The sequence below is a fragment of the Pocillopora damicornis genome, chromosome 8, assembly GCF_964200805.1.
Source record: "Pocillopora damicornis chromosome 8, jaPocDami1.2, whole genome shotgun sequence".
NCBI classification, from domain to species: Eukaryota; Metazoa; Cnidaria; class Anthozoa; order Scleractinia; family Pocilloporidae; genus Pocillopora; species Pocillopora damicornis.
The window spans coordinates 3,830,323-3,846,437 of NC_142677.1; the positions used below are offsets into that span (position 1 = coordinate 3,830,323).

The following is a 16,115-nucleotide window of genomic DNA, read 5'->3' on the forward strand; positions in this document are numbered from 1 at the left end:
AAATGATATATATGTTATTTGCTGGCAAAGGGTCGGTCCGTATGGTGAAAAACTGTGATCGAAGTCTTGAAAATACAGCATTTTCAAGACCGAGGTCACAGTTTTTCACCATACGGACCGACCCTTAGCCGGTAAATAACATATTTATTTCATTTTAATTAAACTAGACGAAATTCTTTCCGAAAGAACCCGAATGATTTAGGGCTGTAAATACGGCAAGATCTTCCACAAGCTGAACAATTTTTGAGCGCGTAAATGGTAGTTAAAATAGAGGTGATGCACATTTATGAGAGATACCTCACCGAAACATTTTTATTTGCATAAGGATAAAGGTGATTCAAGAGGCTTCCAAACAAACTTTGAAACATTTTTACAAGTATCTGTCACAATCTGACACCTGTCAATTAGAGAGCACGTAAGAAAAAAAATGCGCAAGAACGTTTAAAGAACAACTGAACTAGTTTTGCGAGGACTGTTACAACAATGTTTTCTTCAAAAACATTCAATGATCTGGCGGAAAGTATTATTCACTCTCATCGACGATTCATTCATTTACGAAGATTTACCTCTGTACATTAAGTAAACGGCGAGGAAAGTAATTGTGAGTAAATTCAAATTTTTTATTTTGAAGTTGTGAGAGTTTGCTCGTTTGTTTGCTGCGATGGCGTGTGTAAATCTGGTCTTTCCTTCACAAAAACTAAATTCGAATGGCACACTCCAACTAGACACAAGGGGATTTAATGCGGCCTTTTCTCTGTAAATTCCTTCAGTTTCTGTTGTGCAATTTACGGTACAAAGGTACAAATTGAATGGAATCGGAAAGACTCACCGAGAGCGTATATTTGTTGAAGAACTGAATATAAAACTGCGCTCGCTCTTTCACTACGAACAAATTGTTTGAGAAAATTCAGATATTAAACGAATGAAAGTTCCATCGTTCAGTTTAACTGTAACCAAATACCTCACTTTTTAACTTTCTAGGTACTTTTTGTGAACGATTAAAATTAATTGCAGACGGTTTTTAGGCCGCTTTTCAACCAACGTAATGACACTACTGCTTAAACAAATTCATTCTGAAACCAATGTTTTTCTGTCAACCAAAGTGGTTTGAGAGGAAGAAAAGAGAGGATTCATAAGTTATTTATCGGCTTGAGGTAGTGACCGACGTGTTTGCTTAAAAATGCTGCCCAGCCGGAAAAACGGGATATATTTATGAAAAATCGCAACGAAATTTGGGATGTACTAAGCGATTCACGAAAGCGTTACCGTGGCCCATGAGCAGAGATAGGAAAATACTGACCGGGTAAAGAACCAATCAGACTGCAGGATTCGTCACCGTGCCCTCTAAAAAAATAAACTAGAATTATTTTGTCCATCAGTGATTTCCTACGATTGAACTCGACCACTCTTGCAAGTCTAGTCTGGAATGTTCGTATCTCTAAAAGGGTACTTTTCCTTTCCTTACTTATTGTGGCTGTGATTTCTCCACACTTTGATCTACCGTATCTCTTCACCTATAAGCCGAGACTACAAAAATAAAAGACCTTCCAACAGACTCGTGCTGTGCGAAAAAGAAAGCAGAACCATCGACTATAAGCCGAGAGCGAAATTCTACATTGTAACTAGCCATTTGAGTGAGCGGACCTCATGGAAAAAAATGGGAAATGGCTCACTGAACACTGAACACAAAAGTTAATGAATTAAAATAAACACAAAAGAAATTTATGGTCATTTCGCATTAACATTAAATTTGCAATTGTACTTGTTTTTGAATCCCAAACCCTCGGCTATAAGCCGAACCCCGTTTACTGAAAAAATCGCTCGGCTTATAGGTGAAGAACTACGGTAAGCTCAATTAATTGGTTATAGGACTTTTACCTTATGACTCAGTTCTAAGCTTCTGGTTATACTAATAAAAAAAGTCAACTCTTGACCCCTAAGAGTGACCAACATCTTACTTCTCCATACAATATCACTCTTGAATCACATTTTAAAATCTGTGTACTTGTAAAATGGTTTAACCCCTAAGAATGACCAGCAGCTAATTTCTCTGCACGATATCACCACCTGAATCAAACATTATGGTCATGAGAACGAAGGAAATGACCACCAACTACAGAGGCTCCTGATTATAAAAAAATTGTCCCTGTCAGCATCTTAGGAAATGTATGAAGAACAGTATGGAGGATAACCACACTGATGTCAGGGTGTAGAGAGTTGTGGGAGGTTATAGTCCTCACTTTAGATCACCCTCACTCTAGCTTTAAGCTATAAAATTCCGCTTTCTACGGCAGTTGTTTCGTCGATAATGGGAGTTGGTTTTTTGAAAATGGGAGTTGGTCTTTCGCAAATGGGAGTTACTCTTAAGAGTTCTTTCTGAAAATAGTTTCACGTAGAAACTGAAAAAATTCAAGAGTAAAATCAACGGCGTCATAATTTTGAAACGGATAAATTTCATTTGTTGAAATACGTTCAGCAGCGAGGCATTAACTCAATAAAGAAAATCCTGGAGTTGTGAGAAAATCTATCCAGGAATTTTCGAGACCGTTCCCAAACACTGATCAACACAAGCAAAATAATAGCGATTGTCATGACACGCCCACAGTCTCAAACTTCAAACCTCTGGTTAACGCGTGTGAAATTGGTTTGACCGCGAAGAAGGAAAGTTGGTTTTTGAGCGCTTTGAATATAGTCCTTAGGCGTCTCGAAAAAACTATTTCCAGCCACCCTAAATGCGAAAATTTCATTGGTAAAATTTTTACTCCGCATTTGATTGCATAATTTGTCGTATTTGCTTGAACGTTCCATCGACGACGTCGTCCAGCTCACGATCATCAAGGCAGGCAAAGCGCTGAAGTTCTTTGTTTTTTGTTTGTTTTTTTTCCCTTGGGCTCTGGCGTGAAGGGATAGCAAATCCTCAAATCAAAATTTGGCAAATTTTACCTCCATTTCTAGTATTTGTTATTTGTTCTTGAGCCTATTTTGCGAGCATTTCGGGAAAGCCTCGAGTTTTTAAAAATGTTTTCATATTAATGCGTGACGCCACACCGTGTTCACATACTCTTATCCAAAATTGATCAATGTGAGAACGTACTATTTCAGCTCTTTCCGCAAACGGTATCGTGTCGCAGCAATGAAATCAACTGTAAATTTAGCGGCTTCATAATGTCGAAACGGCCAGATTCAATTTGTTAATATTTACTCAGCATTTTCCCTCTGCGAATAAGACACGAAGTACAATATTTTAATGGGTCACTTTTTAAACTTGAAAGCACCAACATAACAAGAAATTGATATTTTCAAAAATATTAAAAGATCATTTGCTGTCTTAGCTAGAAAACAGCTTTTAAAGCTGTTAAATTATTTTTCATTGTCTAACGCGGAGGACAATAGTCATCTGGCCGTATTATGAACGTTTCGATTCCTCGGAGAAAGCAAGATACGATAAGGTTCAAGTAAAAGGTCGTTTAGGAAAGATAAAACGAAATACGAAATTTTACAACTGTCGGTGGATTCTCGATATTCACGGTCAGTAGCTGTTAAGTATCAATAACACAGAAGTTAAGAAACGATCTTTGCAAGTAGGCTGCATTGAAAGTCATTGCAAAATAGAAGCTTGATAAGATTCGCACTTGTAAGGTATTCAAAACCGTTCCTCCCAGACTAGCGCCAGTTAGGCGGGTACCAAGGAATTCACAATTAAACTCCCTTCAACCAATTGTATGGCAGTGTGGCTTCGTAGGTTAGTTGGTTCGAGTGAACTGGTGTCTAGGAGACAAGGGTCCAAATCCCGTCGAAAACTGAAATTTTTTCCAAGCTTCTTTCTGCAACTGTTTAAATTGCAGCCTCCGAAGATCGTTTTTTTTTTCACTTTTAGCGTATTCTCATCCCTTATCTTGCGGAAAAAATTAAATGACGGGGTACTCTGCATCAGTGCAAATCTCTGAAAAAACCGTACAATAGACCGAGCTCAGCTGCGATGTGGCTGAAAATGACCGTGATTACATTTTCGTACGGGAATACCTCCCACGTTTTCATTCTTGTATCAAGGTTGGCAGTCAATCGGAAAAGCAGGCGATTTTGAAAACAAGTTGAAAAATAGGAAATTCGAACAAGCGAGTCGTGTCTTGGCCTAGATGGAAAGGGAAGGTGAAGGAAGGTGTTCATAGACAATTCACATACTTGAGACTGTCTATTTGACGCCTCTCAAAATATAGTTAGAACATCCTCGGATTGAATTTGGGACAAATTTGACAGAAGCAGCACGTGTGTCTATTTCAGTTTTCAGTCTCAGTTTCCCATATCAGCTTCCTGAGTAGTCGAGGAAAAGATGACATGTGGAAACAAACTATTTTCTCGTTGACAGTCGTAACTTTGCCAAAAATTAGAATTGTGCTTCTTTCCATGAATAAACCACAGGCGGCCCAAGCTCCAGCTGTGAGATGATCATCTTGCGCAATAACAGTCATGGCGGAATTATAATAGTTTGTATGGGAATATTTACGACCGCTCGAAGGAATAAAAAATACGTCAAATTCTCAATAAAAATATCTCACCTTACTTCCGCAGCGTATTGCTTGTTATCTGACCACTTACTTTGATGAAAAGAACGCATTTTAGCGAGTTGTCCATTTCGAGGTTTTCAACGTACATAGGTATGTTGAAAACCTCGAAATGGACAACTCGCTAAAATGGGTTCTTTTCATCGAAGTAAACGGTCAGATAACAAGTGATACGCTGTGGAAGTAGGGTGAGGTATTTTTATTGAGCATTTGACGTATTTTTTTTATTAATTAGAGCGGTTGTAAATATTCCCATACAAACTCTTATGATTCCGCCATGACTGTTATTGCGCAAGACGATCATCTCATAGCTGGAGCTTGGGCCACCTGTGAATAAACCGTAAAATCTGAAGCAATGAGTAAACAGAAGTCCGCCACACTTTCATTTTTTCAACTCAAGACATAATACGATTTTCTTATAATCGGAAACAGTGAGAAAACAAACGGTAGCCGTAACAATGGATAATCTCAAGGAATTACTTGCGCCAAAAACATTTAACAAAGTTAGCCATGCCGCAGTTGTTATTTGGATCCTGATCGGTATAATCTTTCTTGGCATTTTTGCAGACGCAGAAAACGGTGAATCCAGGTATGATTTCCGCTGTGGCGGGGCGAAGAGTGAAAAGATCGACCTTGTACGTGGAAAATGTTTCGAGTTATATGAGAAAAAGTATAACAAACACGCTCTTCCTACCTATGGCTTCGTAATCATGAACTTTTTCCTCATTGGAACTGTTTGTGTTATTTACTCCAAGATAGTGAGCCCAACAGTCGATCAACTGTCGCCAAGCGCTCGTAAGGGTGATCTTGAGAGACAGTCGCCCGACCAAGAGAGAGCTGGAAAAAAGCTCTTTATTGCTTACTGCTGTCAACTTTTCACAAGGATTGTTTTAGGAGTTCTCTTTATGGTCCTACAAACTCAGATTCTTTATCCTCTGGACTTTCCCTCCAGCTTTTCTTGTTATCTAACCTCCGAAGGGAATTCTTCTGGCGTCATACAAAACTCCAAAACCTTACACGAGTGTCATAATCAACGAGCAACTAAGAAAAACTCTTGGATGTGCGCTGTTCTTGTCGTGAACGGAATTTTTCTCTCTAGCATTCTGATGGAAACCGTCTATATTTTCCTACGTGCGTGGAGAGAGGATACTTTCATGAAAAATTCAAGCTTTCTAGAAGCGCACTTGAACATTCCACATCTGCTAAGCAAGCCTGAACAATTCCAAGACACACTGCTTCAGGAATTCATCGCGAATACAAAGAAAGTTATTAAAGAAGAGACAAATAAACCTTCCCAACTCCGGTCGCCTTTTTCAAGTACTCCCGGCGAAGGACGCTCAGCTAAACATTTGACTCTGGATCAGATTTACACAAAACTTGTCGTTGTTCCAGACAGAGCCGAACATGACTTTTCTGGAGTCAGAAGGGAGAAACTGGAAGTCTACACCAGATCGGATGAGAAAAACACAACACCTAGAGGGCCAGAAGACATTATTAACCACGAAAACAAAAACGTTTTGATTGTTGGTCGTCCTGGGATAGGAAAGACACTTTGCTGTACCAAACTTCTCAGAGACTGGGCATTTAACAGAGTATTCCATAAATCATCTGATGCTAAAATCCATTTTGATGCTACTTTTTTTATCAAATTCAGGGCATTCAACGCGGCAACCGATCTCAGCCTCCGGGAACTGCTCACATTGTCAGAACATTCCTCCTCAAATCACATGGATGATGAAGTCTGGAATTACATCCTTGACAACCCCCAAAGAGTTCTCTTTGTTTTCGATGGAATCGATGAATTTAAACATTATTCAAAGATCGGCGAGGAAAATTTCGAGCCTCAATTCAGAAACCGCGCAGACGAAAAGATGCCCCTGTATGCACTATACGAGAAGCTTGCGACTGGAAAACTTCTCATCGGAGCTGCCGTTTTGACAACCACAAGACCTACGGCTTTGTCATGCATCGAGCGTGTTGATTTCGACAAAGTCTTCGAGATCCTCGGCTTCTCATCCGAACAAGTCGAAGAGTACGTAACCAAATTTGTTGAGGAGGACAAGCATGCAGGCGAAACAATATGGCGACACATCGGCGGCAACATAAACATTCTCTCTCTATGCTCCATTCCTGCGAGTTGCTTCATCATTTGCTCAAGTCTCTCTCAAATGGTGAGGTTCTATGGTTCTAAAAGTCTTAGCCTACCAACGAAATTAACAGGTATTTACAAGAAAGCCGTGAAAATCTTTTACTTAAGACACAACGAAGAATTCCGCGGCAAGAATTTCACTCGCGAAGAATTTGAATCAGACCAGTTGCCCCCTGAAGTGGAAAAGAAATTCGAGAAACTTGAAAAAATGGCATTTGAAGGAATTAAAGAAGGAAAGCTGGTCTTTGGAGGAAACGAAGTACGCGGAATGGAAGAAAGCGCTCTCTTTCACCGCTTACTCGACCGTGAAACTGCTCCTCTAAAACGTGAACGACAATTCTGTTTCATTCATTTAACAATGCAAGAGTTTTTTGCTGCGAGGCACCTAGCAAACATGGATGAAACAGAACTGAGGAACTTTGTTTCTACGAACATCGCGGACGGCAAATGGCAGCTGGTTTTTCAGTTTCTAGCAGGACTAATGAACGAGAAAGAAAAACTACCAAGCGAAATTATCACAGATCTTCTTCCTGTGGAAACTGAAGAGAAAGAAAGTAGGTTCTACGACGAAGAGTTGATAGATCATAGAGAGCCAAGGAAAGTAACTTGTTGGCCGACTAAAGACAAAAAACATTTAGCAGTGACATTACTTAAATGCATTAACGAAAGTAGTGAGATGGAGGAAATAGTTCAGAGAAAACTACAACAAATTAACTTTAATTTTGTAGATTTTTATTCTTGTCAACTCACACCTGATGATTGTGCTTCAGTGGTTACTGTAATTAAGAATGTTCAACAAATTTCACATTTAGATTTGGCTGGCAATAACTTTGGTCCATTAGGTTGTTTTGAGATTTTCAAGTTGTTAAAATGTAGTAAATCTCAACTGAGCTGGTTACGCCTCGGAGGAAATCAATTTACAGTAGAAACAGCAAAGGGTTTAGCTGAAGCCATCAACAACAACAACTGCCAGCTACGCTGGTTAGACCTCTGGAAAAATTACATCTCAGACATTGGAGCACAGCACTTGGCTAAAGCCATCAACAACAACAACTGTCAGCTACGCACGTTAAACCTCTCCTACAACAACATCTCAGACATTGGAGCACAGCACTTGGCTGAAGCCATCAACAACAACAACAACTGTCAGCTACGCAGGGTTTACCTCACAGCAAATAACATCTCAGACATTGGAGCACAGCACTTGGCTGAAGCCATCAACAACAACAACTGTCAGCTACTTGCGTTAAACCTCACAGCAAATAAAATCTCAGACATTGGAGCACAGCACTTGGCTGAAGCCATCAACAACAACAACTGTCAGCTACGTACGTTAAACCTCACAGCAAATAACATCTCAGACACTGGAGTACAGCCCTTGGCTGAAGCCATCAACAACAACAACTGTCAGCTACGCACGTTAAACCTCACAGCAAATAAAATCTCAGACATTGGAGCACAGCACTTGGCTGAAGCCATCAACAACAACTGTCAGTTACACATGTTACACCTCACAGCAAATAAAATCTCAGACATTGGAGCACAGCACTTGGCTGAAGCCATCAACAGCAACAACTGTCAGCTACGCAAGTTAGACCTCACAAGAAATAACATCACAGAAGCAGGTAAACGACAAGCAAATAATTTACTTAACAACAGTCAATCAAACTGTCTCCTTATTATCTAACATCGCCAATTCACAAATAATTGTTAAAACTGGAAAAAAAAATGACATAACCACTTACAATTCAAAATGTGAGGTAACCAGCTCAGTGACAACTACAACACAACCACAGAATTCGTTAATGAAAGAAAGACAACTAACTTTGTGAAGCACTCTGAGAAGTGAGATTATTTGAACCGGATTGAAATGAAGAAAAATAAACCAATGAATGTGTTTATTTGGGAACATAGAATGTCAAAGTGTCTTTTTTTTTTGTTTATAAGTTTTGTGTTTTAACTTCAATGTTATCGGTTCGTTTAAAACAAACCGATAACATTGAAGTAAAAACACAAAACTTACTGCATAGAAAACAAACAAAGCTCGGACCTCTCAGGAAACTTTGTTATTTTATGATTGTTTATTTCGATCCTAAATTTACTGCATGCTTCTGTATGTTTTGATCACTTACATCTGTCACAAGGAATAGTTTTCTGCTGAGTTTAGTGAAGTTCTTTTGGGGTTTTAAAGTGGATCAGATGAGTAAATACAATACAAATTTTGCTTTCTAGAATAAGTTTGTTTTCAGTGTTCAATTTTTTTCAGTCAAAGTGATCTGGTTCGGGTAATTTCATACTTTCTACCAATCAAATTGTAACCAAATTGTAAATATGTGAACTCCTTGCTTTTAAAACACAAAATGCCTTTTAGTGGTAAGTGATGTGAGACTTGTGTCATTTTAATATGCACAATTTTGAGGGGCTTTCTTCAGTTGTTATAAATATAGGAATGTTTTTGTACATAGGGGCAGAACTCCTAAGTTTATCTGATTAATGTTGAATAAATCACATAAGCAGATTTATCAATGGTGTTGCTGTTTATTTAGCTTCTACGGTTTCACATACCAGACAGAGTAAAAAGCTTTATACAGATTTTAAGACAGAAAAAACAGTGGACAAAGGGAAGAAATTAGGGAGGGGAGGGGGGGGAAAGAAAGCTTGTCAATCTAAAACAAAAGAAGTAACTTGTCTGAGAAACTGCCTCTAGTCACCTGTTGAAGCTCCCCCTTAGTGTTACCTTCTCTTTAGCATGGATAGCACCCTTTGTTGTTAAGTTTCCACAAAGGGAATACAAGATTATTATGACCCAATATTAAACCTGGACCAAAATTCCATATCCTGTCTTGAACCAACGATGAAACATCTTAAAAAGAGAAAGAAAGAAATGACAGTAGCTTATTTCTTCAAATAAGTGCCTGACCAGTTATTCAAAAGTTTGGCCAAAATCATTCATTCCACAATGTTTAGTTTTTTCATAACACACATATTCAGTTGGGAGATTATTTGTGTTGCGTTCCTGGTACTAAAGACACGTGGTGTTGTGAACCAGAGTTTGCCAGGTCAACCACCATGATGTACGAGGCTAGTAGCAAGATTCAAATTTGTTTATTCGAGATCACTTCATGCAGCACCCATGCGGTGATTTCTTAGGGTTGCACTTGTACTATTAACATATTTGAAATGAGTCCAGTCTGGAACATTCCTCAGATGAAAGTCTTTTTTTCGTTTCCTTCGTGATTGCAGGCATGATTTGCCCCACTCTGTTCTTGGCTCAATTCATTGGTAATAGACATTTGTGCTATCAGTATCCTGATTACTTAGACTAACATCTTACTCCTCCTTACCATAACACCCCTGAATCAAATATTAATAAGGTTTTAAGAATGAAGGAAATGATTACCAGTTATAAAAGTTCTCTCCTTGTGAACAAGTTCTCCTCGTCAGAACCTCAGGAAGTGTATAGAGAACAGTTTGTGGAATATGCACACAGATGAAAGGCCGTAAAGAGTAATAGATGAAAATCTGAAGTCTGTGTACAAATTTTCCCCATCAGCGACAATTTATGGTAGGCTTATGCTACACAAGTTAGACCTCACAAGAAATAACATCACAGAAGCAGGTAAACGACAAGCAAATAATTTACTTAACAATAGTCAGTCAAACTGTCTCCTTCTTATCTAACATCGCCAATTCACAAATAATTCTTAAAACTGGAAAAAAAAATGACATAACCACTTACGATTCAAAATGTGAGGTCACCAGCTCAGTGACAACTACAACACAACCACAGAATTCGTGAATGAGAGAAAGAAAACTAACTTTGTGAAGCACTCTGAGCAGTGAGATTATTTGAACCGGATTGAAATGAGGACAAATAAACCAATGAATATGTTTATTTGAGAACATAGAATGTCAAAGTGTCTTTTTTTTTTGTTTACAAGTTTTGTGTTTTTACTTCAATGTTATCGGTTCGTTTAAAACAAACCAATAACATTTAAGTAAAAACACAAAACTTACAGCATAGAAAACAAACAAACCTCGGACCTCTCAGGAAACTTTGTTATTTTATGATTGGTTTATTTTGATCCTAAATTTACTGCATGCTTCTGTATATTTTGATCACTTACATCTGTCACAAGGAATAGTTTTTTGCTGAGTTTAGTTAAGTTCTTTTGGGGTTTTAAAGTGGATCAGATGAGTAAATACAATACAAATTTTGCTTTCTAGAATAAGTTTGTTTTCAGTGTTCAATTTTTTTCAGTCAAAGTGATCTGGTTCGGGTAATTTCATACTTTCTACCAATCAAATTGTAACCAAATTGTAAATATGTGAACTCCTTGCTTTTAAAACACAAAATGCCTTTTAGTGGTAAGTGATGTGAGACTTGTGTCATTTTAATATGCACAATTTTGAGGGGCTTTCTTCAGTTGTTATAAATATAGGAATGTTTTTGTACATAGGGGCAGAACTCCTAAGTTTATCTGATTAATGTTGAATAAATCACATAAGCAGATTTATCCATGGTGTTGCTGTCAATTTAGCTTTTATGGTTTCACATACCAGACAGAATAAAAAGCTTTACACAGATTTTAAGACAGAAAAAACAGTGGACAAAGGGAGGAAATTAGGGAGGGGAGGGGAGGAAGAAAGCTTGTCAATCTAAAACAAAAGAAGTAACTTGTATGAGAAACTGCCTCTAGTCACCTGTTGAAGCTCCCCTTTAGTGTTACCTTCTCTTTAGCATGGATAGCACCCTTTGTTGTTAAGTTTCCCACATTGAAATACAAGATTATTATGACCCAATATTAAACCTGGACCAAAATTCCATATCCTGTCTTGAACCAACGATGAAACATCTTAAAAAAAGAAAGAAAGAAATGACAGTAGCTTATTTCTTCAAATAAGTGCCTGACCAGTTATTCAAAATTTTGGCCAAAATCATTCATTCCACAATGTTTAGTTTTTTCATAACACACATGTTCAGTTGGGAGATTATTTGTGTTGCGTTCCTGGTACTGCAGACACATGGTGTTGTGAACCAGCGTTCGCCAGGTCAACCACCATGATGTACGAGGCTAGTAGCAAGATTTAAATTTGTTTATTCGTGATCACTTCATGCAGCACCCATGCGGTGATTTCTTAGGCTTGCACTTGTACTATTAACATATTTGAAATGAGTCCAGTCTGGAACATTCCTCTAGATGAAAGTCTTTTTTTCGTTTCCCTTGTGATTGCAGGCATGATTTGCCCCACTCTGTTCTTGGCTCAATTCATTGGTAATAGAAATTTGTGCTATCGGTATACTGATTACTTAGACTAACATCTTACTCCTCCTTACAATAACACCCCTGAATCAAACATTAATAAGGTTTCAAGAATGAAGGAAATGATTACCAGTTATAAAAGTTCTCTCCTTGTGAACAAGTTCTCCTCGTCAGAACCTCAGGAAGTGTATAGAGAACAGTTTGTGGAATATGCACACAGATGAAAGGCCGTAAAGAGTTATAGATGAAAATCTGAAGTCTGTGTACAAATTTTCCCCATCAGCGACAATTTATGGTGGGCTTATGCTACACAAGTTAGACCTCACAAGAAATAACATCACAGAAGCAGGTAAACGACAAGCAAATAATTTACTTAACAATAGTCAGTCAAACTGTCTCCTTATCTAACATCGCCAATTCACAAATAATTGTTAAAACTGGAAAAAAAATGACATAACCACCTACAATTCAAAATGTGAGGTCACCAGCTCAGTGACAACTACAACACAACCACAGAATTCGTGAATGAAAGAAAGAAAACTAACTTTGTGAAGCACTCTGAGCAGTGAGATTATTTGAACCGGATTGAAATGAAGACAAATAAACCAATGAATATGTTTATTTGAGAACATAGAATGTCAAAGTGTCTTTTTATTTTTGTTTACAAGTTTTGTGTTTTAACTTCAATGTTATCGGTTCGTTTAAAACAAACCAATAACATTTAAGTAAAAACACAAAACTGACAGCATAGAAAACAAACAAACCTCGGACCTCTGAGACTCTGCTGAGATTAGTGAAGTTCTTTTTGGGTTTTAAAGTGGATCAGATGAGTAAATACAATACAAATTTTGCTTTCTAGAATAAGTTTGTTTTCAGTGTTCAATTTTTTTTCAGTGAAAGTGATCTGATTCGGGTAGTTTCATACTTTCTGCCAATCAAACTGTAACCAAATTGTAAACATGTGAACTCCAAGCTTTTAAAACACAAAATGCCTTTTAGTGGTAAGTGATGTGAGACTTGTGTCATTTTAATATGCACAATTTTGAGGGGGTTTCTGCAGTTGTTTTAAGTATAGGAATGTTTTTGTACATAGGGGCAGAACTTTTAAGTTTATCTGATTAATTTTGAATAAATCAAATAAGTAGATTTATCCATGGTGTTGCTGTCAATTTAGCTTCTATGGTTTCACATACCAGACAGAATAAAAAGCTTTACACAGATTTTAAGACAGAAAAAACAGTGGACAAAGGGAGGAAATTAGGGAGAGGAGGGGGGGAAGAAAGCTTGTCAATCTAAAACAAAAGAAGTAAATTGTATGAGAAACTGCCTCTAGTCACCTGTTGAAGCTCCCCTTTAGTGTTACCTTCTCTTTAGCATGGATAGCACCCTTTGTTGTTAAGTGTCCCACATTGAAATACAAGATTATAATGACACAATATTAAACCTGGACCAAAATTCCATATCCTGTCTTGAACCAACGAGGAAACATCTTAAAAAGAGAAAGAAAGAAATGATAGTAGCTTATTACTTCAAATAAGTGCCTGACCAGTTATTCAAAATTTTGGCCAAAATCATTCATTCTACAATGTTTAGTTTTTTCATAACACGCATGTTCAGTTGGGAGATTATTTGTGTTGCGTTCCTGGTACTGCAGACACATGGTGTTGTGAACCAGCGTTCGCCAGGTCAACCACCATGATGTACGAGGCTAGTAGCAAGATTCAAATTTGTTTATTCGTGATCACTTCATGCAGCACCCATGCAGTGATTTCTTAGGCTTGCACTTGTACTATTAACATATTTGAAATGAGTCCAGTCTGGAACATTCCTCTAGATGAAAGTCTTTTTTTCGTTTCCCTTGTGATTGCAGGCATGATTTGCCCCACTCTGTTCTTGGCTCAATTCATTGGTAATAGAAATTTGTGCTATCAGTATACTGATTACTTAGACTAACATAGTACTCCTCCTTACAATAACACCCCTGAATCAAACATTAACAAGGTTTCAAGAATGAAGGAAATGATTACCAGTTATAAAAGTTCTCGATTGTTGAACAAATTCTCCTTGTCAGAACCTCAGGAAATGTATAGAGAACAGTTTGTGGAATATGCACACAGATGTAAGGCTATAAAGAGTTATGGATGAAAATCTGAAGTCTGGGTACAAATTTTCCCTATCGGCGACAATTTATGTTAGGTTTATGCTACGCAAGTTAGACCTCACAGAAATAACATCACAGAAGCAGGTAAACGACAAGCAAATAATTTACTTAACAATAGTCAGTCAAACTGTCTCCTTCTTATCTAACATCGCCAATTCACAAATAATTCTTAAAACTGGAAAAAAAAATGACATAACCACTTACAATTCAAAATGTGAGGTAACCAGCTCAGTGACAATTACAACACAACCACAGAATTCGTGAATGAAAGAAAGAAAACTAACTTTGTGAAGCACTCTGAGCAGTGAGATTATTTGAACCGGATTGAAATGAGGACAAATAAACCAATGAATATGTTTATTTGAGAACATAGAATGTCAAAGTCTTTTTTTTTTGTTTACAAGTTTTGTGTTATTACTTCAATGTTATAGGTTCGTTTAAAACAAACCAATAACATTTAAGTAAAAACACAAAACTTACCGCATAGAAAACAAACAAACCTCGGACCTCTCAGGAAACCTTGTTATTTTATGATTGGTTTATTTTGATCCTAAATTTACTGCATGCTTCTGTATGTTTTGATCACTTACATCTGTCACAAGGAATAGTTTTCTGCTGAGTTTAGTGAAGTTCTTTTGGGGTTTTAAAGTGGATCAGATGACTAAATACAATACACATCTTGCTTTCTAGAATAAGTTTGTTTTCAGTGTTCAATTTTTTTTCAGTCAAAGTGATCTGGTTCAGATAGTTTCATACTTTCTGCCGATCAAATTGTAACCAAATTGTAAATATGTGAACTCCATGCTTTTAAAACACAAAATGCCTTTTAGTGGTAAGTGATGTAAGACTTATGTCATTTTAAAATGCACAATTTTGTGGGGGTTTCTGCAGTTGTTATAAATATAGGAATGTTTTTGTTCATAGGGGCAGAACTCCAAAAAACTCCTAAGTTTATCTGATTAATATTGAATAAATCACATAAGCAGATTTATCCATGGTGTTGCTGTCAATTTACCTTCTATGGTTTCACATACCAGACAGAGTAAAAAGCCTTACACAGATTTTAAGACAGAAAAAAAACTGTGGACAAAGGAAGGAAATTAAGGAGGGGAGGGGGGGAAGAAAGCTTGTCAATCTAAAACAAAAGAAGTAACTTGTCTGAGAAACTGCCTCTAGTCACCTGTTGAAGCTCCCCCTTGGTGTTACCTTCTCTTTAGCATGGATAGCACCCTTTGTTGTTAAGTTTCCCACATTGAAATACAAGATTATTATGACACAATATTAAACCTGGACCAAAATTCCATATCCTGTCTTGAACCAATGATGAAACATCTTAAAAAAAGAAAGACAGAAATGACAGTAGCTTATTTCTTCAAATAAGTGCCTGACCAGTTATTCAAAAGTTTGGCCAAAATCATTCATTCCACAATGTTTAGTTTTTTCAAACACACATGTTCAGTTGGGAGATTGTTTGTGTTGCGTTCCTGGTACTAAAGACACGTGGTGTTATGAACCAGAGTTCGCTAGGTCAACCACCGTGATGTATGAAGCTGGCAGCAAGATTCAAATTTGTTTATTCGACATCACCTCATATAGCACATACGGTGATTTCTTAGGCGAACACTTGTACTATTAACACATTTGAAATGAGTCCTGTCTTGAACATTCCTCTAAGTTAAGGTCTTTTTGCATTTCCCTTGTGACTGTGGGCATGATTTGCCCCACTCTGTTCTTGGCTCAATTCATTGGTAAGAAGAATTTGTGCTATCGGTATACTGATTACTTAGACTAACATCTTACTCCTCCTAACAATAATACCCCTGAATCAAACATAAAGGTTTCAAGAATGAAGGAAATGATTACCTGTTGTAAAAGTTCTCGATTGTTGAACAAATTCTCCTCGTCAGAACCTCAGGAAATGTATAAAGAACAGTTTGTGGAATATGCACACAGAAGCAAGACCGCAAAGAGTTATGGAT

At 37.5% G+C, this 16,115-nt stretch overlaps 1 protein-coding gene and 1 long non-coding RNA gene across 3 annotated transcripts; one reads left to right on the forward strand and one right to left on the reverse strand.

Moving 5' to 3' along the window:
• The first annotated feature begins 100 nt into the window (after nt 1-100).
• LOC113675528 (uncharacterized) lies at nt 101-11,222 on the forward strand. Of its 2 annotated transcripts, XM_089181213.1 has the most exons (2): nt 101-601; nt 5,130-11,222. In XM_089181213.1, exon 2 carries the CDS (start codon nt 5,273-5,275, stop codon nt 8,396-8,398), a length of 3,126 nt encoding a protein of 1,041 aa, XP_089037339.1. In that variant the 5' UTR covers nt 101-601; nt 5,130-5,272; the 3' UTR covers nt 8,399-11,222. The 2 variants fall into 2 exon arrangements, with proteins under 2 accessions (XP_089037339.1, XP_027047924.2); XM_027192123.2 differs by lacking the exon at nt 101-601 and having other exon boundaries at nt 4,935-11,222.
• A 1,539-nt stretch (nt 11,223-12,761) lies between these two features.
• On the reverse strand, nt 12,762-16,090 carry LOC149041004 (uncharacterized). The gene is made up of 3 exons (XR_016179459.1): nt 16,000-16,090; nt 15,317-15,468; nt 12,762-13,464 (listed from the first exon to the last, which is right to left on the reverse strand). It is a non-coding gene; the product is annotated as an uncharacterized LOC149041004 (long non-coding RNA).
• Between the last annotated feature and the right edge of the window lie 25 nt (nt 16,091-16,115).